Raw genomic sequence first — 27,972 nt, 5'->3', positions numbered from 1 at the left:
GATATGTTCAAAATCAGGTCAATAGTTTGGTGAACTTTATGCGCATAAACATTTGAATGACATCTACCAGTTGATCTATTTTAGAAATATTGTAAGCAAATTCAATAATTGGCAAAACAAAGTCTCAAATTCTTGATTTTTTTATCCACTAGACATTTAAGTATGTTTCATAAACTATGATCCACTACATCAGTTGAACTATTAGATGAATTGCAAATATATATAGTTAAGTTGGGTGGCAAGCAACTTTTATAAGCTTTTCCAGAAGTAATGGATTTGATATCCATATCTAACTCCACGAATGTGCATAACTCATACAAAAATCCTTGATTTTTTATACACTAGACATTTAAGTATGCTTTATAAACTATGATTGACTTATCCACTAGACATTTTTTATCCACTTTTATGCATGCTTTAATGCATATTTACGTACTTTACTTATGCTTGATCTATATATTTTTACACATCTTGTCATGTTTTCAGCATAATTACTCTTCTTTGTCGGAGATTTGCTCTTTGTGTGTTTTTCTGCTTACAGGAGTTACTTTTGTGGTGAAAACGACGCTTGTGGACGATCCGGAGAGCAAGCGAAGGCAAAAGACACTAGTCGTGTGAATTCATACTACCATGTCAAAGAAACAGAGGAGAAGATGACCACGATCGTCTGAAATCACACGGCCATGTGGCCTAACTAGAGAAGAAGTAGAGCACGACCATGTGAGTCCACATGGCCGTGCATCCGTCTAGAGACAAAGAAGAACACGGCCGTGTGGAACCACACGGCTGTGCATCCGTCCAGAGACAAAGAAGAACACGGTCATGTGGAGCCACACGGTTGTGTCACTTGACCCGTAACCAAGAAGAAGTTGGCCATGTGGATTCCACACGGCCTGTGCAACACCCGTGCCCTGCACTATATAAGGGGATCTCTTCCCCTTTCCAAGGGGAGGAAGGTTCTCCCTCTGGGAGCATCTTGGTGGCTATCTACGCTCTCCACGCTCTTCGTTCGACGATCCGAGGCTGTTTCCATCATCATATTAACTCCATAAGCAAAGGATTGGATCCAAAGATCATTCGACGCAACCGGATAAACATTCTTCTCCCTTCCTCTTTGTGTTGGGCTTGGATGTTTTCAATCCTTATGTCTTTGGATCTTTTTCTTCAAGCCATGAAGTAGATTTATTATTCTAGGATTAAGGGAGTAATTATGATGTGATTTGATGTAAGAACTCATGGATATGCCAATTTCCTATCTAGATGACATTATCATGCCTTGTATCTATTTGATCTTATATGTGTATACATTATGATTGAGCTTAAGTTTCATGTTTGATTGAATGGTTGCGTTAAATTGTTGATCCTGAAGGTGAAATGCCCTAGATTGTATAACTGAGGGGCCCTAGTGATAGGAGTAACCCGTTTTCGGATGTCTAGGGCATCACCTTAAAAGGAGAAGGAATTCCCGTAAGGAAGTAGGGAATTGGACATAATTGTTATTTCTATCTCTATGTTATTGAGTGTTAGTGTGTTCTTGTGATTTATGACCGAGGTGCGCTTGTGACAGGTGTATCCCGTTACTGGACTTCATAAGAATCATTACCATTTAGTAGCATAGGATATGGATCAAGATAACATTCAGTCTTGACCAGGGAAGAGCCAATAATGAATCTAACTTCCTGCACTTGTGCATGTGAATTGAGGATAGATAATTGGTGAACCATGATACATTGATAAACATCACAATGAAACCGAACCCCTAGAACATCTCCGAAACTAAGTTTCTCTCTCTCTCTTTCCTCTTCTTAATGTTGTTTCTCTTACTTAGCACGTAACTTGCAACTGGCAATTGTTTAGCTAATTCTAAGATCACTAGTGCTTATAACCAGTTCCGGTGGATTCGACAATCTTTTATAATACTGACAGCGTAACTGTGCACTTGTGGTAATGTAATAGCTACATCAGTTTAACTATTAGATGAATTGTAAAGCATATTTAAGTTAGGTGGCAAACAACTTTTATAAGCTTTTCCAAAAGTAACTAATGAATTTGACATCCATATCTAACTCGACAAATGTGCATAACTCATGCAACCTAACAATTTTACTACATGGAATTACAATGCTATCATGGAAGACTCGTCTACAACCACCATAATGGAATCATGATTTCGATTATTTAGGGGCATTCTTAGATAAAATCCATCTTACGGTCTTTCCAAGTTTCATGGAGAATGGATAGCTATTTTAAACACATATATTCTATTTAATGGTTTAGTCATTTGGTACGAGTATTATTCAAATACAAAATTTGCAATATTTGCCTTAGGGATGCAAAATAATCTATTAAATACTAGGGTTACAGTGTTGTTTTTCCAAAGTTAGATGCAAAACCACCCGCATGTAATTCACATTAAAAAGTCTTTAAGTCACATACCCTAATATAGTCATCCTTAATAAGATAGTCGACCTAGTTATGATAGCTTCCTTCTTGTATTTCCTGAAAGATTGTCTCAAAGTCAAGACAAATAGGATACTCATCCTTGAGATACTTAAATCCTATCAACCTTGTATTCATTTGGTGTAGAGTCAGTGAGTCACACAACCTTACTAAGTAGCACCAATGCCTCATATCTTATATGATAATCAAAGAAATTCTATTAACCTAGCATATATGGTAGTTCCTTTTTGACAAGATAGAATTTTGATCCTAGTGAAAGTGTAGGTTGAACTCATTTGGCAATAAGTAGTAGCATCAATGCCTCATAGTCCTACTGTAAAAGTCATTATATGTGGAGTGACAATGTCATGCTAAAAAAGCAATTTGGTGCCTTGCCTTAAGGTACCTATTATTGCTATTCCAGATGCACTAAACACAACCTTGGATTGTTTAGAGGGGTCAACATGTCTAAGGACAAGGGTTTTAGGCATCCTTAATCTCCTAGGAGTCTAAGAAGTAGACTTTAGTTAAGCGGAATTCCCCTTTCTTAAAAAAAAAATCGTGAAGATTATGTGGGTTTAGACAAAATGCAGTACCAACTTAGCCCAATAATTCCTTCTTTATTTTTATTTCTTTATTGTAGTAGTTCATCAAAATGGTTAACCTTTTGCCCATCCTCTGGACTCCCAGTCTCCTTATGTTCAGGTTCAAAATGTAAAGACTGACATAGGTATTTTACATTTTGGTGCTATGCTAACGCTACCATGACAATAATAGCATTGCATGTTATTGCTGGTCACTCGAAGGTGGATGTAGTATTTCCTATTCTCGATGTTATGGGAGTTAATATCTACTATTTGGATGATAGAGGAAAGAGTTGGGTAACCTATTTCAAAATTTTCTAGGTGTGTTAATGAATCTATTAAGGGTCGTCTGAGATCTCAAGTTTATTATTATGCTATGGATTATGGGTTAATTGAGAAACTTTATAAGCTTAGTTGATAGAGCTAGTGTTAACTTGGGCTTAAAACATTTTTGGTTGGTCCTCATAAGTTAATCTAGTAACTCTCTTAACTAAGTGGCTGTAGTAGATGGATCTACATTCTTCCTTAACTTCTTAACTTCACAATGTGTGTGAATGTTAAGCTTAATTTGGTATTTTCTTACACTTAAGGATGATTTCTCCAGATTTATCCTTTTGTTGTTTAGTTAATCCTTTTTATTGTGTTATATTTTTCTTCCATTAGTCTCATCCCATGCTAGTGAATCGTAGAGCCTTCCTCTAATTATTCTAAGTTTCCTTTGAAACTCTCTCTTGTAGTTCAGGCAAATTTTGTTTTGCCAAATTGTACTTGTTGGTGTTCATTCATGTCACGCTAGTTAAAATAATCTTTCATGTTAGCTAACCAATTGAGGAATGAGTTTGGATTCAACTAGGTATTAAAAGTGTGAACTTTTGACTTTTAACATTCGATCATGTTGTGCTAACTATGAATGAATTGGCATTTGCTTCACTTTCCTTAAGCTGGTTATTTTATTCCAATAAGGCTGAATTACGTTAAAAGAATACATTTGGGGGAACTGTATATTCTACCTTAAAAATGATGAAAAAAATAATCTAATAAAAGAACACAATTAAATTTTGGCTTCTTGGTAGTTTTTTCCTTGTAAATAAATATACGAAACTAGAAGAGCTAAGAAACTTTCCTATCTAAAATTTAGCAGGTCACAAATCTGAACCATGCTTTGTACTTTAATAGAAATTCTCCTATTAATCTGTGTTATCTAGGGGATAGACGCTTTTCACAGTGGAAAGGATCAGTGGTTGACTCAGTTGTTGGTGTTTTCCTCACACAAAATGTTGCAGATCATCTTTCAAGGTATGACAAGTACTTGGATATTTATGGTGGTTTTTTCTTGTTCATATGTTTGGTAATATTAACATGAATAACATAAAGACAATATGAATAGATTTTCCACTAGCATTTGCATGCAAACAGTTTGTTAATCTTCGCAGCACTGCCTTCATGGATCTTGCTGCAACATTTCCTTCAAAGTCTAAAGAAGATAATGAAGTAGATCAGGTGGAGAAGAGTCACCTAGATATGGAAATTCAAATGGAATGCATCAAATTCCCAGATTATTGTAAGAAATTTCAAGAACAGATGTTGAGCAAAGAGTTGCATGACCAAATCTCTCAAGGCCCTATATGTGTAAATGAAGGTTACGACATCAAATCATTCTCTAGTGGAACTGAAGTTAACATTGCAGGCATCTCCGGGAATCAGATTGTCGTACACGAACCTGACAATAACTTAGGCATGACAGCAAGACTGACAGGAAGTACACAACTAGAAGAAGCCGATAACAGATTGTCATTTGATGACATTGCTTCATCGCCTAATTCTGTTGTTTCACCTCAAAACTTCTCAGGAAAACTAGTTCAGGTAAATAATGGGATCCAACTAAACTCATTGTCAATCTGCCAAGATGAAGATTTGATAACTGGAAGCATACTCAATTTGGGATACTCACCCTCATTCTTAGAGCTTTTACAGATGGCAGAGATGATGAAAGAAGGTAAATTTCAAGGTGGAAATGATTGGGAGGAGTATATAATCCCAGAAAGGAAAATCTCATGTCCAGAGCATGGCAATTTAGGCATTTCAACTGCTTGCAAACCATCTTCTTCCCATGAATTCTCAGCATCTGAATTGACGGATGTGATGAGTGTAAATTTAGAAAGTGATAGTTGCAGCTTAGACAAGGTGATCATTACAAATGGTGAGAAGCAAATTGATGCTGCAGTTAATTTTTCCCTTGTCACAACAACTGAGAATACTGTCCACCCAAAGGTAATGCTAGTTCGTGACCATAGGCTTGAAGGGGACTCTTTTGCACAAATTGGCACACTTTCTTCACAGAAAGTAACTAGCTTAGAGTCTGAAGTTAGAATCTGCGAACAATTTTCCCATCATAACGACTTTCAGAAAAGGGAAAAGGAGGTCTCAACTAGTGAATCCATTTACTGGATGCATTCACATTTAAATGGCGACAATAAAGTTGAAATTCAGGCAGAAGAATATGATAATCTCCAGGCTGACAAAGCAGATAGAGCTAAGACTCAACTACACAATCAACAACAAGTTTCAAACCTTTCTAATGGACAAAGAAATACATCGAAGGTGTTTCATGATGTCAAATTAAGCCTAAAAAATGAGTTATGCATTTTACAGATGGTTTCAGCTGAAACAGCAAGTGTACTGGAAGACAAATTGGTTAAAGTTGAAAAAGATAGCAAGGAGCCCTGTGACTGGGAAATATTGAGGAGAGAGATAAATCCAAGTGACACAAGAAGAGAGAGAAAAGAAGAGACAATGGACTTATTGGACTGGGAAGCAGTAAGACGAGCAGATGTAAAGGAGATAGCTGAAGCCATCAGAGTTCGAGGAATGAACAACAAGCTAGCAAAGAGGATCCAAGTATGGTTGAAGCAGCTCAAAATTTTCAAGTTCTTGCCATGTTTTATCTTTAGTCTACCATTCTATAGTTGCAAACTGGTGCACAATTTTTTACTGTCATGTCAATGTTAGATTAATTTGGTTGGCACCCAAGTGTCTCGACTCAGTTTTGGATCATAGATCTGCTTTGAGGATCGATGACAACTACCTGACTAAAATTTATTGGACAGAATAATGCCTCTTAGACCATTAGTTGATCCAAACGATCGAGAAAAGGTCAAACAATGGATGATCTTGCAGGGAACTTCGAGGCATCATAATCTCAAGGTTCTTGCTTGTCACTAAGATGAGGGGATGATCATTAGGGATCTCCTTGACATTGTGATCTATGAACGTCCTTGTCATGAAGATGAGGGAGATGGAATTCGTTGGATAGTGGAGAGAGTTGGATTTTTCTTTCTTTAAGAGGAGATAGCCATGCCACACAAGTTGGAACAACAATCTGTCTCCCAAATGCAATGACTCTTTTGCAGAATAGTAGCACTTCAAATCTAAGGTACCATTGAACCATTTGTGCCTTCGAACTCTCTTAGGAGGAAAGATGATCAAGTGAGGAGAGGAGAGGAATTGCTTGGAAGCTTTGACGTTTTAATGAGCTAAGAAAGTGAGGATTTGGGTCTCTTAAATGGGATTGGAGGGGCATCGCCAGCAGGTCCACTTATGGTGTCTATTGGAGCAGAAACAGCGATCAAAATTCACTGCACAACAATTCAAGTGGGACTAAAAGCATATAATAACACATTTTTAGCACCAAGTTGTTAAAACATCCAATCCATATTGACAATGATTTTACTAATGAAACTAAAAGTCTCCTCATAGTATTCTGTTGGTTGCTACTCGGAAAACCTATAGGTTCCACTATACAAAAATTTTGTACAAAGGTCTGAACCTTTTCCTAACTACCATGTGTTCTTTTAAATTAAATTTTGGATCGCCTGCGGAACTTAACACGTTTGATCCAAAACTTAATCTATTTGTTCTTTTAGGTTTTGACTTGGATCTCCTGCGGAACTTAACACGTTCGACCCAAGTCTCCTTAAGTTATTAATTCCATTAAATATTAATTTCCATAAAAGGTTCCAGTACTGACGTGGCGAGGCACATGACCTTCTTGGATATGGGAGCAACCACCACCGACTAGACAAAACCTTTAATAGAAAGCTAATATTTAATTTCCTAAAATAACTTTAGGTTAACCAAAGAGAACAATCAAATCACAAGGAAAAGAAAGAAACAAAAGAACACAACTTCGAAAAAACATATTCGAAATTCTAGAACGTAAGCCTCTTGTATTTGGTATTATTTCCATAAATAACTAGCATGATGCGGAAATAAAATTTACTAGTTATACCTTGTAGAAAAACCTCTTAATCTTCTACCGTATTCCTCTTCTAACCTCGGACGTTGTGTGGGCAACGATCTTCCGAGATGAGAAACCACCAAGCACCTTCTTCTTCTCCTAGCTAGGTTCGGCCAATCACAAAGAAGCTTCACCAAGGACGAAGAACAAAACACCAACCAAACTCCAAGGGATACAAGCTTTCTCTTCTTCTTCTTCTTCTTCTCCAAGTAGTATCCGGCCACCACAAGAACTCCAAGCAAGAGATAAGTTTCGGCCACCACAAAAGAGGAAGAAAGGTAGAGGATGGCCGGCCACCACACCAAGGAAAAGAGGGAGGAAAAATAATAGAGGTTGTTACCATGAAGGCACCCTCACCTCTTCTTTTATATTCCTTGGCCTAGGCAAATTAGGAAATTTAATTACAAAATTTCCTTAATTCTTTTGCTATGTAAAGAAAAATTATTTTAATTAAAACAATTTTCTTCTTTTAAACACAATGGCCGGCCACTTTAAAAATAAAACAAGGAGAGTTTTAATTAATTAAAACTTCCTAATTTGTCTCCGAAATTTTATAAAAATTTCTCCAATAATTTTATCCTTTTATGATTGGTTTATAAAAGAAATTTCTATAATTTTAATTTTTCAACATGTGAATAATTTATAAAGAAGAGAAATAAAATATCTTTCTAATCTACAAATAAGGAAAGAGATTTAATCTCTTTCTTCAATCTTTTGTAGAGACTTATAAAAGAGATATTTTAATTTTTAATCTCTTCAATAAATTATATCTTTCACATAAGAAAATTTTAAAATTAAAATTCTTTTAATTAAATGGGTCGGCCACCTAAGCTTGGGTTCAAGCTAGGGCCGCCACCCATGAACCATGGTTTGGCCGGCCCTAGCTTGATCCTCAAGCTAGCTTGGCCGCCCCTATAACATGGGTATGAAGGTGGGTATAGGTGGGTATAGTACTCTATAATTAAGAGGCTACGATAGGGACCGAGAGGAGGAATTGGTTTTGGTCTCCCGATAAAATTAAGCATCCCGTGTTCGCCCCGAACACACAACTTAATTTTATCAATAATAATTCATTCCACTAGAGAACTATTATTGAACTACCGCACCAATCCCAAATTACATTTTGGGCTCCTTCTTATTATGAGTGTGTTAGTCTCCCTATGTTTAAGATGTCGAATGTCCACTAATTAAGTGAGTTACTGACAACTCATTTAATTAATATCTTAGTCCAAGAGTAGTACCACTCATCCTTATTATCATGTCGGACTAAGTCCACCTGCAGGTTTAACATGACAATCTTTATGAGCTCCTCTTGGACATTATCAACCTAGATCTCTAGGACACAGTTTCCTTCTATAATCAACAACACACACTATAAGTGATATCATTTCCCAACTTATCGGGCTTATTGATTTATCGAACTAAATCTCACCCATTGATAAATTAAAGAAATAAATATCAAATATATGTGCTTGTTATTATATTAGGATTAAGAGCACACACTTCCATAATAACTGAGGTCTTTGTTCCTTTATAAAGTCAGTATAAAAGAAACGACCTCAAATGGTCCTACTCAATACACTCTAAGTGTACTAGTGTAATTATATAGTTAAGATAAACTAATACCTAATTACACTACGACCTTCCAATGGTTTGTTCCTTTCCATTATGGTCGTGAGTTACTGTTTATAATTTATAAGGTACCGATAACATGATCCTCTGTGTGTGACACCACACACCATGTTATCTACAATATAAATTAATTGAATAACTACATTTATCATAAATGTAGATATTTGACCAATGTGATTCTTATTTCTAGATAAATGTTTATACCAAAAGCTAGGCTTTTAGTATACACCTAACAATCTCCCACTTATACTAAAAGACTAGTCGCCATCTGTTGCCATACATCCGATTCCCAACCCTTCAACATGTCCATCAAAAGCTCTCGCCTTTAAGGACCTTAGTGAAAAGATCTATAGGTCATCATCCGATGCATTCTAGGCAAGAACAACTTCTCCTCGCTTATACGATTTCTCGTATTGGGTACTGCATTTTGTTTACTTGCTTTTATAGACTTATGGTTTCTTCAAGTTTGCTACTGCACCAACATTATTACAATAAATTGTAATAATCTTTGGACAAACCAGAAATCATATCTAAGTCTATCTTGAGGTTATTGAGTCATTCAGCTTTTATAGCTACCTCAGAGGCTTGCCATATACTAAGCTTCTATGGTGGAGTCCAGAAAAACACCTATGCTTATCACTCTTCCATAGTTATGACTTTACCTCCTAAAGTAAACACAAAACCCCGAGGTTGACTTATTATTGTCCCTATCCGATTGGAAGTCAAAATCCGTGTAACCCACAGTGACCAAATTAACTGCCTTGTAAGCTAGCATATAATCTCTAGCGCCTCTAAGGTACTTCAATATATGCTTTACTGCAGTCCACTGTCCTTGTCCAGAGTTACTTTGATATCTGCCAACTATGCCCTTGGCAAAACAGATTTCTTATCTCGTGCATAGCATTCATTAGGCTTCCGACAGCCGAAGCATAAAGAACTGCCTTTATTTCCTTTATCTCCTTTAATGTCTACAGAGACATATCTTTAGATAAAGTTACTCCATCCTGAAAAGGTAAGAAACCTTTCTTGGAGTTTTGCATGCTTTAAAACGAGCAAGGATTTTTCCGATGTATGAAGCTTGGGATAAGTAAAATATTCTTTTCTTGCGATCCCTTATTACTTTGATCTCAAGAATATATACATTCTCCCAAGTCCTTTATATCTAATTGTTTGGACAACCATACCCTTACTTCTGACAACATTTTGATATTGTTTCCAACTACCAAAAATGTTATCTACGTATAGTACAAGAAATACCACCACGCTTCCATCACACCTTTTGTATACACAAGACTTATCCGGTTACTAAATAAATCCATAGGTCTGAATTACTTTGATAAACCGGATGTTCCAAGACTTGAAGCTTTGCCTCATCCATAGATTGACTGAGCTCAAGATGCTCTTAGCCCTTTGCAATGAACCCTTCGGTTGCTTTATATGGATGCTTTCTTCAAGACTTCCATTAAGGAATGCTGCTTGACATCCACTTGCCAAATAGATAAAGAATCGGATAGACTTAAGCATGGCTACCAAAGAAAACCTTTTTCATCAAGCCTCGCTTTGAAGGTTTCAACCTTCCTGCTCATCCCTCTTTTCCTATTATGCACCTTTTACACCCAAAGGCTTTTACACCACTTGGTGGTTCTATAAGCTTCAGATTTTATTAGAATACATATATTCTAATTCTATTATTCATTACTCTTTGCCAAGACTTCATATTTATCTTGGAGTGCTTCATCATATGTCGGAGATCAGGTTTATGTCCTTCAGGATCGAGTCCAAAACTCTCCCAAAACATGAACCTATTTAGTTCTAACAACCCTCCCACTATGACATGACACTTTATGAATTGTGTATCATTTGTGATACATGTTGCAGTTTTCTTGTGGTATCTCATCTTGTACAGTTGGTACTAGGTTAGACATGTCCTTTATTATTTCCTTAAGAACAAATTTACTTATGAGCACGTGGTTCATTATATAGTCCTTTTCTAAAAAATCAGTCATTGATGCTAACAATGACCTTCTGATTTTTAAGACTATAAACCTACTTTTGTTTATCTAGGATAACTTACAAACAAGTGAACTCCTATCCAACTTATCATTGTCTCTCTTTAACATATGTGCTGGATTACCTGAATCCGAATATGCTTCAAAATAGGTTTTCACCTATTCAGCAATTCTATATGAGTAGAGAGTTCTAACTTGGAAGGTACTATGTTCACTTTCGTTTTCAGAGTTTATCCTTAAAACAAATTTGGTAATTTTCTGAATAACTCATCATCTATCTAATTATTCCATAAGAGTCCTTTACCTTCTTTCTACTACACCATTCTGTTGGGGTGTACCAGATGCAGTTAGTTGGGATTGAAATCCAACTTCTGATAAGTGACTCCTAAAATCTCTCAAGAGGTACTTGCCACTACGATCTTCCATAGTGACTTTTTACTTTAACATTTCTCCGCATCAACCTTGTACTCTTTGAACTAATCAAAGTACTTAGTCTTACGGTACATTAAGTAAATTTGTTTGTATCTTGAATAGTTGTCTATAAAATAGACAAAATATTCAATACTACCTCTTGTCTGGATAGTCATAGGATCACACAAATCAGAATGAACCGATTTCAACATATCTTTGACTCCATACCCCTTGGACTTAAAAGCTTCTTGGTTATTTTCCTTCCAAGTAAGACTCGCAGGTTGGAAAGATTTCCACTACCAATGAACCCAAAAGTTCATCAGCCACCAATGAATCCTACTCAAGTATAACCTAGCTTTAGATGCCAAAGATATAATTGGTTCATTTCCGAAGGTTGCTTTATCTTAAAATTAGAAGATGTGTTACTAATTTCCATTTGTTGCATCGTGGAAGTTTATTGGATTATAAATTGTCAACCATCATACCAGAATAGATAACTTTCCTATTTTTCTTGATAACAACTTTGTTATCAAAATAGACATAATATCTATAATAGTTTAGAAACTGAAATCAGGTTCTTTCTAAACTTGGTACGTAAAGACAATTACTTAAAATCCATATTTTATTCTTATCAAAGGATAAACATCTCCCACTGCAACAGCTACCACTTTTACAGTAGTGCCCATGTGGACGGTGATTTACCTTTCATTTAGTTGTCGGGTTTCCTGGAACCCTGCAATGAATTGCAGACATGATTAATGACATCTTGTATCTACACTCCAGGTTCTGGTAGATAACACCACTAGACATGTTTCAACTAATGAATTAAATACACCTAAATTGTTCTTAGTTCTAAGAAGACAGTCTACCTTAATGTCCAAGTCCTATTTCCAATCATTACAATTGGGACTACTAAGTCTTTTTCTATAGTATGACTACTAGGGATTGACAAACATCCTAAGAATCACAAAAACATTTGGTCAAGATCAACTCCTTAAAATCTCCATGAATTTTGTGTATACAAAATCGAAGAGGAGATTTTATTCATTAATTTTATTATCTCGTCAACTTTACTTTACGACGAATAAAATTAATAGTTGATCTGTCTTTGATCAAATATTTGGTCAAAACTCTTTGAATTTAAAATAACATTGATTCCTCAAACAATATTATTTAAATTTATCAACACCTCAAACACCGTGAATTTTGCATGCCACGTTAGTGTGGACGTATACAAATTCAACATTTGTAAAAGGAGGGTTTTACCCATTAACTATCTTGTCAACGTATCTTTATGACAAATAAAATTATCTCAAACACCGTTAATTTTGTATGCCACGTTAGTGTGGACGTATACAAAATCAATCATTTGTAAGAGGGGTTTTAACCCTTTAATTTTATTATCTTGTCAACCTAGTTTTATGACAAATTAATAGTTGGTTTCATTTGGTCACACAAATAATAGCAGTGACTCCGATGGGGAGGATACTATTAGATGTGTCTAAGTGTATACCATTACTTGACACTAAGTCCATTAATAAGATTATGCCCTTCCGTTGGGGAGATCACACGCCCTTAATTAACTTCCTATAGTCATCCAAAATGGAAGTCTGTTCTAGTGATCCACAAACAAGCTCATCCGTTATGGAGGAAGGCACTCAGAGCCAACGCGCAAGCTTGTTTGCATCACTTACAAACCAGTAATGGAGACCATGGGATTTACTTAAAAATCCCTCTCCCACTTAGTTATTTATAAATGAGGAATTTTAACTATGCTAGCCTACTAAATATGTAAACAAACATGCACACACAGCACAATATAAAAGCAATAAATAGAAAATCTAATTTTCAACTATTATGGCTTTTATCTCTAGTTGTCCTCCGTGTGTTGTCATCCCAAGCTGCTGCCATATTTGGCCACCGCCACCGGGTCTAGCTGTCGCATCCATCTTGCTCCTAGTTCCGCTGTGCCTCTGGTCCTTAGAAGGTTCCACGCTTTGCAAGATTCGATCCGCGACATAAATAGAATTTTACATTTTTGATCCTATATTCCATAAAAGGAATGTACATGTATCTAGATCAAAAATAAAATCCTAATAAATACAGCTCCTGCTGTATTTTATAATACAATCATGCACACACATAAAATGCCCTTGACATGTCCAAGGGTCCAATCACACACATAATAACTATAAGCCATAATAGTTGGATCCCGCATCCACAAAGTTAGCACATCCTACTATTAACCCGCCTAAATTATGTATACGTGCATAATTAAACTAATACCAAATACATGAGGCAAAACCCTAGCTCTGATACCAATTGTTGGTTGCTACTCGGAAAACCTATAGGTTCCACTGTACAAAAATTTTGTACAAAGGTCTGAACCTTTCCTAGCTACCATGTGTTCTTTTAAATTAAATTTTGGATCGCGGAACTTAACACGTTTGATCCAAAACTTAATCTATTTGTTCTTTTAGGTTTTGACTTGGATCTCCTGCGGAACTTAACACGTTCGACGATAGTCTCCTTAAGTTATTAATTTCATTAAATATTAATTTACATAAAAGGTTCCCAATATTGACGTGGCGAGGCACATGGCCTTCTTGGATATGGAGCAACCACCACCGACTAGACAAAACCTTTAATAGAAAGCTAATATTTAATTTCCTAAAATAACTTTAGGTTAACCAAAGAGAACAATCAAATCACAAGGAAAAGAAAGAAACAAAAGAACACAACTTCGAAAAAACATATTCGAAATTCTAGAACGTAAGCCTCTTGTATTTGGTATTATTTCCATAAATAACTAGCATGATACGGAAATAAAATTTACTAGTTATACCTTGTAGAAAAACCTCTTGATCTTCTACCGTATTCCTCTTCTAACCTCGGACGTTGTGTGGGCAACGATCTTCCGAGATGAGAAACCACCAAGCACCTTCTTCTTCTCCTAGCTAGGTTCGGCCAATCACAAAGAAGCTTCACCAAGGACGAAGAACAAAACACCAACCAAACTCCAAGGGATACAAGCTTTCTCCTTCTTCTTCTTCTCCAAGTAGATCCGCCACCACAAGAACTCCAAGCAAGAGATAAGTTTCGCCACCACAAAAGAGGAAGAAAGGTAGAGGATGGTTGGCCACCACACCAAGGAAAAGAGGAGGAAAAATAATAGAGGTTGTTACCATGAAGGCACCCTCACCTCTTCTTTTATATTCCTTGGCCTTAGCAAATTAGGAAATTTAATTACAAAATTTCCTTAATTTTTTTATGTAAAGAAAAATTATTTTAATTAAAACAATTTTCTTCTTTTAAACACAATGGACCACTTTAAAAATAAAACAAGGAGAGTTTTAATTAATTAAAACTTCCTAATTTGTCTCCGTAAATTTTATAAAAATTTCTCCAATAATTTTATCCCTTTATGATTGGTTTATAAAAAGAAATTTCTATAATTTTAATTTTTCAACATGTGAATAATTTATAAAGAAGAGAAATAAAATATCCTTTCTAATCTACAAATAAGGAAAGAGATTTAATCTCTTTCTTTAATCTTTTGTAGAGACTTATAAAAGAGATATTTTAATTTTAATCTCTTCAATAAATTATATCTTTCACATAAGAAAATTTTAAAATTAAAATTCTTTTAATTAAATAGGGCCGACCACCCAAGCTTGGGTTCAAGCTTAGGCCGGCGAACCAAGGCTTGGTTGGCCCTAGCTGATCCTCAAGCTAGCTTGGCCGCCCTTATAATGGGTATGAAGGTGGGTATAGGTGGGTATAGTACTTATAAATAAGAGGCTACGATAGGGACCTAGAGGAGGAATTGGTTTTGTCTCCCGATAAAATTAAGCCCGTGTTCGCCCGAACACACAACTTAATTTTATCAATAATAATTCATTCCACTAAAGAACGATTATTGAACTACCGCACCAATCCCAAATGACATTTTGGGCTCCGTCTTATTATGAGCGTGTTAGTCTCCCGGTGTTTAAGATATCGAATGTCCTCTAGTTAAGTGAGTTTCTGGTAACTCATTTAATTAATATCTAAGTCCAAGAGTAGTACCACTCATCCTTATTATCATGGACTAAGTCCACCTGCAGGGTTTAACATGACAATCTTTATGAGCTCCTCTTGAGGACATTATCAACCTAGTATCTCTAGGACACAGTTTCCTTCTATAATCAACAACACACACTATAAGTGATATCATTTCCCAACTTATCGGGCTTATTGATTTATCGAACTAAATCTCACCCATTGATAAATTAAAGAAATAAATATCAAATATATGTGCTTGTTATTATATTAGGATTAAGAGTACACACTTCCATAATAACCGAGGTCTTTGTTTCTTTATAAAGCCAGTATAAAAGAAACGACCTCAAATGGTCCTACTCAATACACTCTAAGTGTACTAGTGTAATTATATAGTTAAGATAAACTAATACCTAATTACACTACGACCTTCCAATGGTTTGTTCCTTTCCATTATGGTCGTGAGTTACTGTTTATAATTTATAAGGTACTGATAACATGATCCTCTGTGTGTGACACCACACACCATGTTATCTACAATATAAATTAATTGAATAACTACATTTATCATAAATGTAGATATTTGACCAATGTGATTCTTATTTCTAGATAAATGTTTATACCAAAAGCTAGGCTTTTAGTATACACTCTAACATATTCTTCATAATTTTTGTGAGAATTCTTGTTCAGCAAATCTTTCTTTATGCTTTCATCTGCCTTTTGTTTTAAATGTAACCAAATCTACACCCTTAGGCTTTGGCACAAGGTTCTAATTCTCATTTTCAACTACAGTCTTAATTTCCTCAGCCGCCTTCATTCTTTAACAGCTTGTAGCCCTTAAAAAATGTAGGCTTATAATCATCTAAGGGCCAAAACAAACACCAGTGATAAATGCTTACTGAGTCAGCTTCTTGATAACGAGCTAGTTTAACCCGTTGCCTTTTGGATTTTCTCAAAGCATTTTCATCCTTTTCAATAATAAACATATCCCATCATGAGTGAGGAAGAAGCACTAGGTGAAGAGGATGATTCCAAAGTTACAGGAAAATCACCTTAGATAAACAATTTCACCACTAGTGTTGAACAGTTATTAGCTTTATCATCTTCATTGTTTATATCGCTCAGTAAGAGTGGTAAGCCTCATCAAATATAACATCTTTAGAAATAAAATTTGTGTGTTTTTGAATCCATGCACTTTCATCTTCTTCTGTTTACATCCAAAGTAATAAAGATGAAGTACACTTTATGATATTTGAATCTAACCTTTTTTTATTGCCCTTATTGAAGTCTTGCTTTTGTTGGATCAAGTTAAGCTTAATAATTTAAGGGTTGTTTTTATGCCTAGATCATCCTAAGATGGTATATTTACCATAGAATCCTTATGCATTCTAGAGTTATGGTCCATTTCCTAAGATTCTTATTTCATTCCGGGGTTGTGTATGGCATGCTCATGGTGCTTTAAAGTTGCATCTGCGTGTTTAAGGATCTTGTAGCCATATAATTACACGTAGTAACTATTGGTGCGATCATATCTTATGTAGCGGTGTTTGACTAAAACGTTTTGATGTGTTGAACAAAGTGTTTAAGTTAGATTTGCTTGGGTGTTCCTAATGTGTATTAAGTTGTGCAGGAACTTAATAGGATATAGACGGAGCTCGCAAAGCTTGTGATTTGATGTGGTTAAGCCAAGTTAGAGTAACTCGAGGACTCAAAGGTCCACTGGAAATTAGACAAGGATGGTATGAGATATTCGAGAGACCACATAACAAGCAACATTGATGTGACAACTCAATCGAAAGAGGTGAACTACGTATGTAAAAGAGTGAAGGAGGACACAAAAAATGAGCCAAGAACTTAGTGCATATGAAGGACTTATGATTTGACAAAAAATAAGCTTATGGGCGAAGTGAAGCTACAAAGGTAAATTCTTAAATGAGTAATGAGATTCGAATGACCTCTACTTTAGGATTCAGGTAGATTCTTACTTAGGCATAAAACTCAACCATGGAAAGTGATTTAGAGATGTAGTTGATGATCTAGTCAATTGGAAGTTGATCTTAATCGACTGGTGTGCTGAGTCGACTCAAGCTAGACTGCTCACCAATAGAATCTTATCCAGTACACAGTTGATTGTCACACTATTGTCATTGGCTTAAACATGGCTACACTTATAGGTATGACTAGAGGGAAAGAGTAAATCACTATTCATAATCTACAATCATGGATGAACAATAGACTAGAAGTTGTAGTTGTGAATTTTTAGAAAAGAATGAATGATACAAATGTTGGTTGCTACTCGGAAAGTCTATAGGTTCCACTGTACAAAAATTTTGTACAAAGATCTGAACCTTTTCCTAGCTACCATGTGTTCTTTTAAATTAAATTTTGGATCTCCTACGGAACTTAACACGTTTGATCCAAAACTTAATCTATTTGTTCTTTTAGGTTTTGACTTGGATCTCCTGCGGAACTTAACACGTTCGACCCAAGTCTCCTTAAGTTATTAATTTCATTAAATATTAATTTCCATAAAAGGTTCCCAGTACTGACGTGGCGAGGCACATGGCCTTCTTGGATATGGGAGCAACCACCACCGACTAGACAAAACCTTTAATAGAAAGCTAATATTTAATTTCCTAAAATAACTTTAGGTTAACCAAAGAGAACAATCAAATCACAAGGAAAAGAAAAACAAAAGAACACAACTTCGAAAAACATATTGAAATACTAGAACGTAAGCCTCTTGTATTTGGTATTATTTCCATAAATAACTAGCATGATGCGAAATAGAAATTACTAGTTATACCTTGTAGAAAAACCTCTTGATCTTCTACCGTATTCCTCTTCTAACCTCGGACGTTGTGTGGGCAACGATCTACCAAGATGAGAAACCACCAACCACCTTCTTCTTCTCCAAGCAAGGTTCGGCCATAAAGGAAGAACTTTACCAAAGAAGAAAATCAAAATACTAACCAAGCTCCAAGAGATGCTAGCTTTCTCCTTCTTCTTCTTCTTCTCCGAGTAGTATCCGCCACCACAAGAACTCCAAGGAGAGGGAGAGGTTCGCCACCACAAGAGGAAGAGATGGAGATGATGGCACACCAAGAAACAAAAGAGGGAGAGGAATAATAGATGTTGTCTCATGAAGGCACCTCACCCCTTCTTTTATATTCCTCGCCTAGGTAAATTAGGAAATTTAATTACAATAAATTTTCCTTAATTTCCTTGACATGATTTAATTGAGAAAAATAAAATAATATTTCCCAATTAAACAATGATGGCCAGCCAAAACAAAACAAATTCGACAAGTTTCAATCAACAATTAAAACTTTCCTTATTTGTTTCGAAATTTTAAAAATAAAATTTCTCTTTAAAATCTCTTCATGGTTAATAAAAGGAAATATCTATAATTTTAATTTTATTAACATGTGAATAATTTTAAAGAGAAAATAAAACAACTCTCCAATCTACAAATAAGGAAAGAAATCTAATCTCTTTCTTTAATCTTTTGTAAATTTTTACAAGAGAGATATTTTAATTTTAATTCTCTTTTAAATTAAATCTTCCACATAATAATAAACATTAAAATTAAATTTTCTTTTTAATTAATTATGGCCGGCCCTACTAGCTTGGGTTCAAGCTAGGGCCGGCCACCTTAAACCCAAGCTTAGGCCGGCCCTAGCTTGGTTCCCAAGCTAGCTTGGCCGGCCCCCTTTAGGTGGGTATAAAAGGTGGGTATATGTGGGTATAGTACTCTATAAATAAGAGGCTACGATAGGGACCGAGAGGAGGAATTGGTTTTGGTCTCCTGATAAAATTAAGCATCCCATGTTCGCCCCGAACACACAACTTAATTTTATCAATGATAATTCATTCCACTAGAGAACTATCATTGAACTACCGCACCAATCCCAAATTACATTTTTGGGCTCCTTCTTATTATGAGTGTGTTAGTCTCCCTGTGTTTAAGATATCGAATGTCCACTAATTAAGTGAGTCACTGACAACTCATTTAATTAATATCTAAGTCCAAGAGTAGTACCACTCAACCTTATTATCATGTCGGACTAAGTCCACCTGCAGGGTTTAACATGACAATCTTTATGAGCTCCTCTTGAGGACATTATCAACCTAGTATCACTAGGACACAGTTTCCTTCTATAATCAACAACACACACTATAAGTGATACAATTTCCCAATTTATCGGGTTTATTGATTCATCGAGCTAAATCTCACCCATTGATAAATTAAAGAAATAAATATCAAACATATGTGCTTGTTATTATATTAGGATTAAGAGCACACACTTCTATAATAACTGAGGTCTTTATTCCTTTATAAAGTCAGTATAAAAGGAACGACTTCAAATGGTCCTACTCAATACACTCTGAGTGTACTAGTGTAATTATATAGTCAAGATAAACTAATATCTAATTACACTACGACTTTCTAATGGTTTGTTCCTTTCCATTCTGGTCGTGAGCTACTGTTTATAATTTATAAGGTACTGATAACATCATCTTCTGTATGTGACACCACATACTATGTTATCTACAATATAAATTAAATGAACAACTACAAACAAATGTAGATAATTAGACCAAATGTGATTCTTTATTCATAATGAATGTTTACAAAGCTTAGGCTTTCAGTATACACTCCAACAATCTCCCACTTATACTAATGACTAAGCTGCCATATCTTCTACCATACATCTGATTCTCATTCCTCCACATGCCGATAAAGCTTGGAAGGGCCTTAGTGAAAGGATCCGCCAGGTTATCCGTGATGCAATCTTGGCGATGACAACTTCTCCTCGCTCACGATATCTCATGTACGTGTGTATCTATATGTTTACTTGCCTTATGGGCTCGTGGTTCCTTGAGTTTGAATCTATCATTATCACAATAAATTGTGATGATTTTGGGCAAACCAGAATCACATCTAAGTCCATTAGAAAGTTCCTGAGCCATACCGCTTCTTTAGCTGCCTCGAGGTGCTACATACTCGCCTTCCATGGTTGAGTCCGAAACGCATTAACACACCTCCATGAAATGGCTCCACCTCCTAAAGTAAACACATAGCCTGATGTAGACTTCATGTTATCCCTATCGATTGGAAGGAAATCCGCTATGTAACCCAAGGGAGCAGATCATCCGCTTGGTAAACTAGCGTATAATCTCTAGTCCTTCTCAAGTACTTTAATATATGCTTTACCGCAGTCCAATGTCCTTGTCGATATCTACTGACCATGCTCACGGCAAAATTGATATCGGTCTCGTACATAAGATCGCATACATTAGGCTTCCTACCAAGCATAAGGAACTGCTTTCATGTCCTCTATCTCTTTGATGTCTTTGGAGACATCTCTTTAGATAGAGCTACTCCATGTCTAAAAGGTAAGAAACCTTTCTTGAGTCTTGCATGCTAAAACGAGCAAGGATTGTATCTATATATGAAGCTTGGGATAGACACAACATTCTTTTCTTGCGATCCCTTATAACTTTGATCCCAAGAATGTGCACATTCTCCTAAGTCCTTCATATCAAATTGTTTGGACAACCATACCCTTACGTTTGATAATACCTTGACATTGTTGCCAATTAACAAAATATCATCTACGATAGTACAAGAAATACCACCACGCTTACATCTTTTTATATACACAAGACTCATCCGGACTTTGAATAAATCCATATGATGGATTACTTCATTAAACCGATGTTCCAAGACCTTGATTGATCCATAAATGGACCGATTGAGCTTGCATACTAGATGCTCTTTTGCCTTTTCAATAAACCGTTGCTTCATATGGATGTTCTCTTCAAGACTTCCATTAAGGAAAGTCGTCTTGACATCCATTTGCCAAATCTCATAATCCATATGAGCAAGAATGGATAAGAGTATCCGGATAGACTTAAGCACGGCTACCGGTGAAAAGGTTTCATAATCGATTCCCTCTTTCCGAGTGTACCCTTTCGCAACAAGCCTAACTTTGAAGGTTTCTACCTTCCCGTCCCTTTTTCCTTTGTAGATCCACTTGCATCCAACGGCTTTTACACCATCGGTGGTTCTACAAGCTCCCGGACCTTATTAGAGTACATGGACTCTATGCAGAATTCATTGCCTTTGCCAAGAGGATCTATATCTTGGAGTGCTTCATATATCCAGGGATCAGTTCATGTTTACCCGGATCAAGTCCTGAAGACTCTCCCAAGAACATGAATCTTTCAGTTGCCTCACAACCTCCCACTACGACGAGGCACCGTCTGTGGGTGTATCATGTGTGACACGTGTTGCGTCTCTTGTGGTACTTCATCTTGTCTTGTTTACTGAAGTAGACATGTCCTCTAAGTTCTTCTAAAACGACTTTACTATCGGGCTTGTGATCCATTATATAGTCTTCTTCTAAAAATCGGCATTGGTGCTAACAATGACCTTCCGGTCTTTAGGACTATAAAATAAACCACCTTTCGTTCCTTGGGATATCCTACAAACACGCGAACTTCTGACGAGATTCTAACTTATCAAGATCTGGTTCAAGACATGTGCTGGACTACCCCAACCGAATATGTCTTAGACTGGGTTTCGCCATTCCACAATTCTATGGGAGTAGAAGAACTGATTTAGAAGGTACCAAGTTCGGAATGTATTACTGTTTCAGAGCATATCCCCAAAACGAAATTGTTCTGAATAACTCATCATCGATCTAACCATCTCCATAAGAGTCCTATTCCTTCGCTCGCTACACCATTCTGCTGGGGTGTTCCAGTGCAGATAATTGAATCCACCTCCGATAAGTAATTCCTAAACTCTCCTAAGAGGTATTCGCCACCACGATCGATCGTAGTGTCTTGATACTTTACCTAATCGTTTCTCACATCGCCTTGTATTCTTTGAACTTGTCAAAGCATTCGGACTTGCGGCGCATTAGGTAAATGTATCCATATCTTGAATAATCGTCTATGAAAGAGACAAAATATTCAAAACCTCCTCTTGCCTGGACAGACATAGGACCACACAAATCAGAGTGAACCAACTCTAATACTTCTTTGGCTCTATACCCCTTGGCCTTGAACGGCCTCTTGGTCATTTTACCTTCTAAGCAAGATTCACAAGTTGGAAAATTTTCCAACTCTAATGAACTTAAAAGTCCAACGGCTATAAGCCTCTGAATCCTACTTAAGTTAATATGACCAAGCCTTAGATGCCAAAGATATGCTTGGTTCATTTCTGAAGGTTCTTTTCTCTTATTAGAATTAGAAGATGAATTATAAATTTCCATGTTTTGCTTTGTGGAAGAATTTAGATTTAAAATATACAAATTGCCAACTAATGCACCAGAACAGATAATCACTTTATTTCTTTTAATAACTACATCGTTACTGAAAGAAACTGAATATCCATCTAAAAACAGTTTAGAAACTGAAATTAAATTCTTTCTAAAACTGGGTACATAAAGACAATTTCTTAAAACCAAATTTCTATTTCTACTAAAAGATAAGTAGACGTCTCCCACTGCAACAGCTGCCACCTTAGTAGCATTGCCCATGTATTCAGATAGTCGTCGGGTTTCCTGGAACCCCTGCAAGGAATTGCAGACATGATCAGTGGCTCCCGTATCTACACACCAGGTGCTGGTAGATAACACCGCTAAACATGTTTCAACAACTAGAGTATGAGATATACCTTTGTTTTGGTTCTTACGAGGACAGTCCGCCTTCCAATGTCCTGCCTGCTTGCAGATGAAGCACTTGCCCTTCGGCTTCTTTCATCTCACTGTTTTAATTTATTCACTTTCTTTCTCCCTGTTTTTTCTTCTTCTTCTTACCTTCTTTTAGATAGCCATGGAGGTAGTCATGCTTAAAGATCTCGCTGTGGCCTCCTGTAAGTAGTTCCCCTAATGAATAAATCCTTTTATTCATATTATAGTTCAGGAACTGCCCAAAACTTCTAGGTAGGGTTTGAGGATCATATCGATCCGGGTTTCCCATCAATTTCTCCTCCAAGGATCTGTATTTCCGGATAAGCCATCATGTTTAGGATATGATCCTCACAGGAGTACCCTCTTGCATGGTGGCCATTATCTTTCTCATAGCTTCTTGTCTAGAAGCCTATCCTGATGACCAAAGAGTTCCTTGAGATTGTTCATAATATCATGTCGTTGGTAAATCTTTATGCTGATGTTGCAATACATTTGACATCAAGCCAAAATGTAACACCGCGCCATCTCATCTGCTTTTACCCATTTCCTATGATATTCAATCTCCTCTTGGGTAGATTCACCAGTGGGTGCCCAGTACAAATTTATAACTTTCAGCAGTAAGAACAATATCCGTGTTTCTTTTCCAATCTATGTAATTTGGTCCAGAAGTCTATTTTGTTGAAGTATGATGGATGGGTTGAAAGTCATCCTAAGAATCACAAATAACTTTTGGTTGAACTTTAAATTTAGAATAATATTGATTCCTCAAACAATACTATTTTAAATTAACCAACACTTTAAAACACCGTGAATTTTGTATGCCACGTTAGTGTGGACGATACAAATTCAACATTTGTAAAGGAGGGTTTTAACCCATTAATTTTATTATCTTGTCAACCTAACTTTTTGACAAATAAAATTAATAGTTGGTATTATTTGGTCACACAAATAATAGCGGTGACTCCGTTTGGGAGGATACTATTAGATGTGTCTAAGTGTACACCATTACTTGACACTAAGTCCATTAATAAGATTATGCCCCTTCCGTTGGGGAAGATCACACGCCCTTAATTAACTTCCTATAGTCATCCAAAATGGAAGTCAGTGATCCGCAAACAAGCTCATCCGTTATGGAGGAAGGCACTTGAGCCAACGCAAGCTTGTTTGCATCACTTACAAACCAAGAATGGAGACCATGGATTTACTTAAAATCCTCTCCCACTTAGTTATTTATAAATGAGGAATTTTAACTACGCTAGCCTACTAAACTTGTAAACTAACATGCACATATACAGACAATATAAAAGCAATAAATAGAAAATCTAATTTTCAACTATTATGGCTTTTATCTTTAATCCTCCGTGTTGTCATCCAAGTCGCCGCCATATTTGCCACCGCCACGGTCTAACTGTCGCATCCATCTTGCTCCGAGTTCCTCTGCGCCTCTGAAGGTTCCACGCTGCAAGATTTGATCCATGACACAAATAGAATTTTACATTTTGATCCTATATTCCATAAAAGGAATGTATATGTATCTAGATCAAAAATAAAATCCTAATAAAACTAAATACAGCCCCTGCTGTATTTTAATACAATCACACACACATATAAATTGCCCTCGACATGTCCAAGGGTCCAATCACACACATAATTAACTAAAAGCCATAATAGTTGGATCCTTCATCCATAGAGTTAGCACATCCTACTATTAACCCGCCTAAATTATGTATGACATGTGCATAATTAAACTAAATACCAAATACACAGAGGCAAAACCCTAGCTCTGATACCAATTGTTGGTTGCTACTCGGAAAGTCTATAGGTTCCACTGTACAAAAATTTTGTACAAAGATCTGAACCTTTTCCTAGCTACCATGTGTTCTTTTAAATTAAATTTTGGATCTCCTACGGAACTTAACACGTTTGATCCAAAACTTAATCTATTTGTTCTTTTAGGTTTTGACTTGGATCTCCTGCGGAACTTAACACGTTCGACCCAAGTCTCCTTAAGTTATTAATTTCATTAAATATTACTTTCCATAAAAGGTTCGACGTGGCGAGGCACATGGCCTTCTTGGATATGGGAGCAACCACCACCGACTAGACAAAACCTTTAATAGAAAGCTAATATTTAATTTCCTAAAATAACTTTAGGTTAACCAAAGAGAACAATCAAATCACAAGGAAAAGAAAAAAACAAAAGAACACAACTTCGAAAAAACATATTCGAAATACTAGAACGTAAGCCTCTTGTATTTGGTATTATTTCCATAAATAACTAGCATGATGCGGAAATAGAAATTACTAGTTATACCTTGTAGAAAAACCTCTTGATCTTCTACCGTATTCCTCTTCTAACCTCGGACGTTGTGTGGGCAACGATCTACCAAGATGAGAAACCACCAACCACCTTCTTCTTCTCCAAGCAAGGTTCGGCCATAAAGGAAGAACTTTACCAAAGAAGAAAATCAAAATACTAACCAAGCTCCAAGAGATGCTAGCTTTCTCTCCTTCTTCTTCTTCTTCTCCGAGTAGTATCCGGCCACCACAAGAACTCCAAGGGAGAGGGAGAGGTTCGGCCACCACAAGAGGAAGAGAAGGAGATGATGGCCGGCCACACCAAGGAACAAAAGAGGGAGAGGAATAATAGATGTTGTGTCTTGTGAAGGCACCCTCACCCCTTCTTTTATATTCCTTGGCCTAGGTAAATTAGGAAATTTAATTACAATAAATTTTCCTTAATTTCCTTGACATGATTTAATTGAGAAAAATAAAATAATATTTCCCCAATTAAACAATGATGGCCGGCCAAAGCAAATTGGACAAGTTTCAATCAACAATTAAAACTTTCCTTATTTGTTTCCGGAAATTTTAAAAAATAAAATTTCTCTTTAAAATCTCTTCATGGTTAATAAAAGGAAATATCTATAATTTTAATTTTATTAACATGTGAATAATTTTAAAGAGAAAATAAAACATCTCTCCAATCTACAAATAAGGAAAGAGATCTAATCTCTTTCTTTAATCTTTTGTAAATTTTTACAAGAGAGATATTTTAATTTTAATTCTCTTTTAAATTAAATCTTCCACATAATAATAAACATTAAAATTAAATTTTCTTTTTAATTAATTATGGCCGGCCCTACTAGCTTAGGGTCGGCCACCTTAAACCAGCTTAGGCCGGCCCTAGCTTGGTTCCCAAGCTAGCTTGGCCCCCCCTTTAGGTGGGTATAAAGGTGGGTATATGTGGGTATAGTACTTATAAATAAGAGGCTACGATAGGGAGAGAGGAGGAATTGGTTTTGGTCTCCGATAAAATTAAGCATCCCATGTTCGCCCGAACACACAACTTAATTTTATCAATGATAATTCATTCCACTAGAGAACTATCATTGAACTACCGCACCAATCCCAAATTACATTTTGGGCTCCTTCTTATTATGAGTGTGTTAGTCTCCCCGTGTTTAAGATATCGAATGTCCACTAATTAAGTGAGTTATGACAACTCATTTAATTAATATCTAAGTCCAAGAGTAGTACCACTCAACCTTATTATCATGTCGGACTAAGTCCACTGCAGGGTTTAACATGACAATCTTTATGAGCTCCTCTTGAGGACATTATCAACCTAGTATCACTAGGACACAGTTTCCTTCTATAATCAACAACACACACTATGAGTGATACCATTTCCCAATTTATCGGGTTTATTGATTCATCGAACTAAATCTCACCCATTGATAAATTAAAGAAATAAATATCAAACATATATGCTTGTTATTATATTAGGATTAAGAGCACACACTTCTATAATAACTGAGGTCTTTATTCCTTTATAAAGTCAGTATAAAAGGAACGACTTCAAATGGTCCTACTCAATACACTCTGAGTGTACTAGTGTAATTATATAGTCAAGATAAACTAATATCTAATTACACTACGACTTTCTAATGGTTTGTTCCTTTCCATTCTGGTCGTGAGCTACTGTTTATAATTTATAAGGTACTGATAACATCATCTTCTGTATGTGACACCACATACTATGTTATCTACAATATAAATTAAATGAACAACTACAAACAAATGTAGATAATTAGACCAAATGTGATTCTTTATTCATAATGAATGTTTACAAAGCTTAGGCTTTCAGTATACACTCCAACAACAAATCCATTCACGATGGTTGGGATTGAGTCGACTGGGCATTCAGCTGGATTCCCAATTAAATTTGAAGATCAGACCCTTTGAAGAGGATTTTATCTAGTGGATTTGACTGATGAGGTTTGAGTTGGTGGATTCCTAAACTAAAATTGTTTTCAGTTGACTAGTTTACCAATGAGTTGATTGGAGGCTTCAAATTATAGATAATTATTCTATGATCTACATATCAGTCGACATTAACAAAACACTTGGGTGAAGCTTATCTAAGCATGGATTTAGAGGCCAATAAACAGGGGAAAGTGGAGCTTAAAAGAGAAAGCACAACCAGAATTCTCAATCATTCCAATGCTCCAAAAAAATTTTATTTTATTCTATTAGTCTTTAATGCTTAGAACTTAAGGATTACACCTTTAAGTCTTTAATCCTTTTTATTCACAGCTATCGGTTTTTCTGATTAATCTTTTGTACGTACAAGGTTTCTCCACCTCTGATAAGGAGAAAAATAGAGAGCTTTTTGAGGGATAACTTACTTTAAGAGCTCATAGGTCAATAGAGTAGGAACTGAGGGTTTCAAACTATGGTTATGGGGTTTTTTACCTTAATCTCAATGAATTTGATGTGGAATCTAAATAAAGGTATTATAAAGTTGTCTGAAACTGAATGTATAGGGATATTTGTTAGTATTCATTGAT

At 36.0% G+C, this 27,972-nt stretch overlaps 1 protein-coding gene across 6 annotated transcripts in view; it reads left to right on the top strand.

The window, feature by feature from the left end:
• The window catches only part of LOC122024903 (protein ROS1A-like), a 65,902-nt gene that overhangs the window by 25,649 nt on the left and 12,281 nt on the right, over window positions 1-27,972 (top strand). For 5 of the 6 annotated variants that reach the window (XM_042583636.1, XM_042583635.1, XM_042583640.1 and 2 more), the window contains 2 exons: window positions 4,229-4,319; window positions 4,457-5,921. In XM_042583636.1, the coding sequence (XP_042439570.1) occupies window positions 4,229-4,319; window positions 4,457-5,921 (1,556 nt within the window). The remainder of the gene's footprint in view (window positions 1-4,228; window positions 4,320-4,456; window positions 5,922-27,972) is intronic. The other variant, XM_042583638.1, reaches the window with a different exon arrangement.

Source organism: Zingiber officinale, chromosome 9B, assembly GCF_018446385.1.
Source record: "Zingiber officinale cultivar Zhangliang chromosome 9B, Zo_v1.1, whole genome shotgun sequence".
NCBI classification, from domain to species: Eukaryota; Viridiplantae; Streptophyta; class Magnoliopsida; order Zingiberales; family Zingiberaceae; genus Zingiber; species Zingiber officinale.
This window is presented reverse-complemented; position numbering and strand designations above follow the sequence as displayed.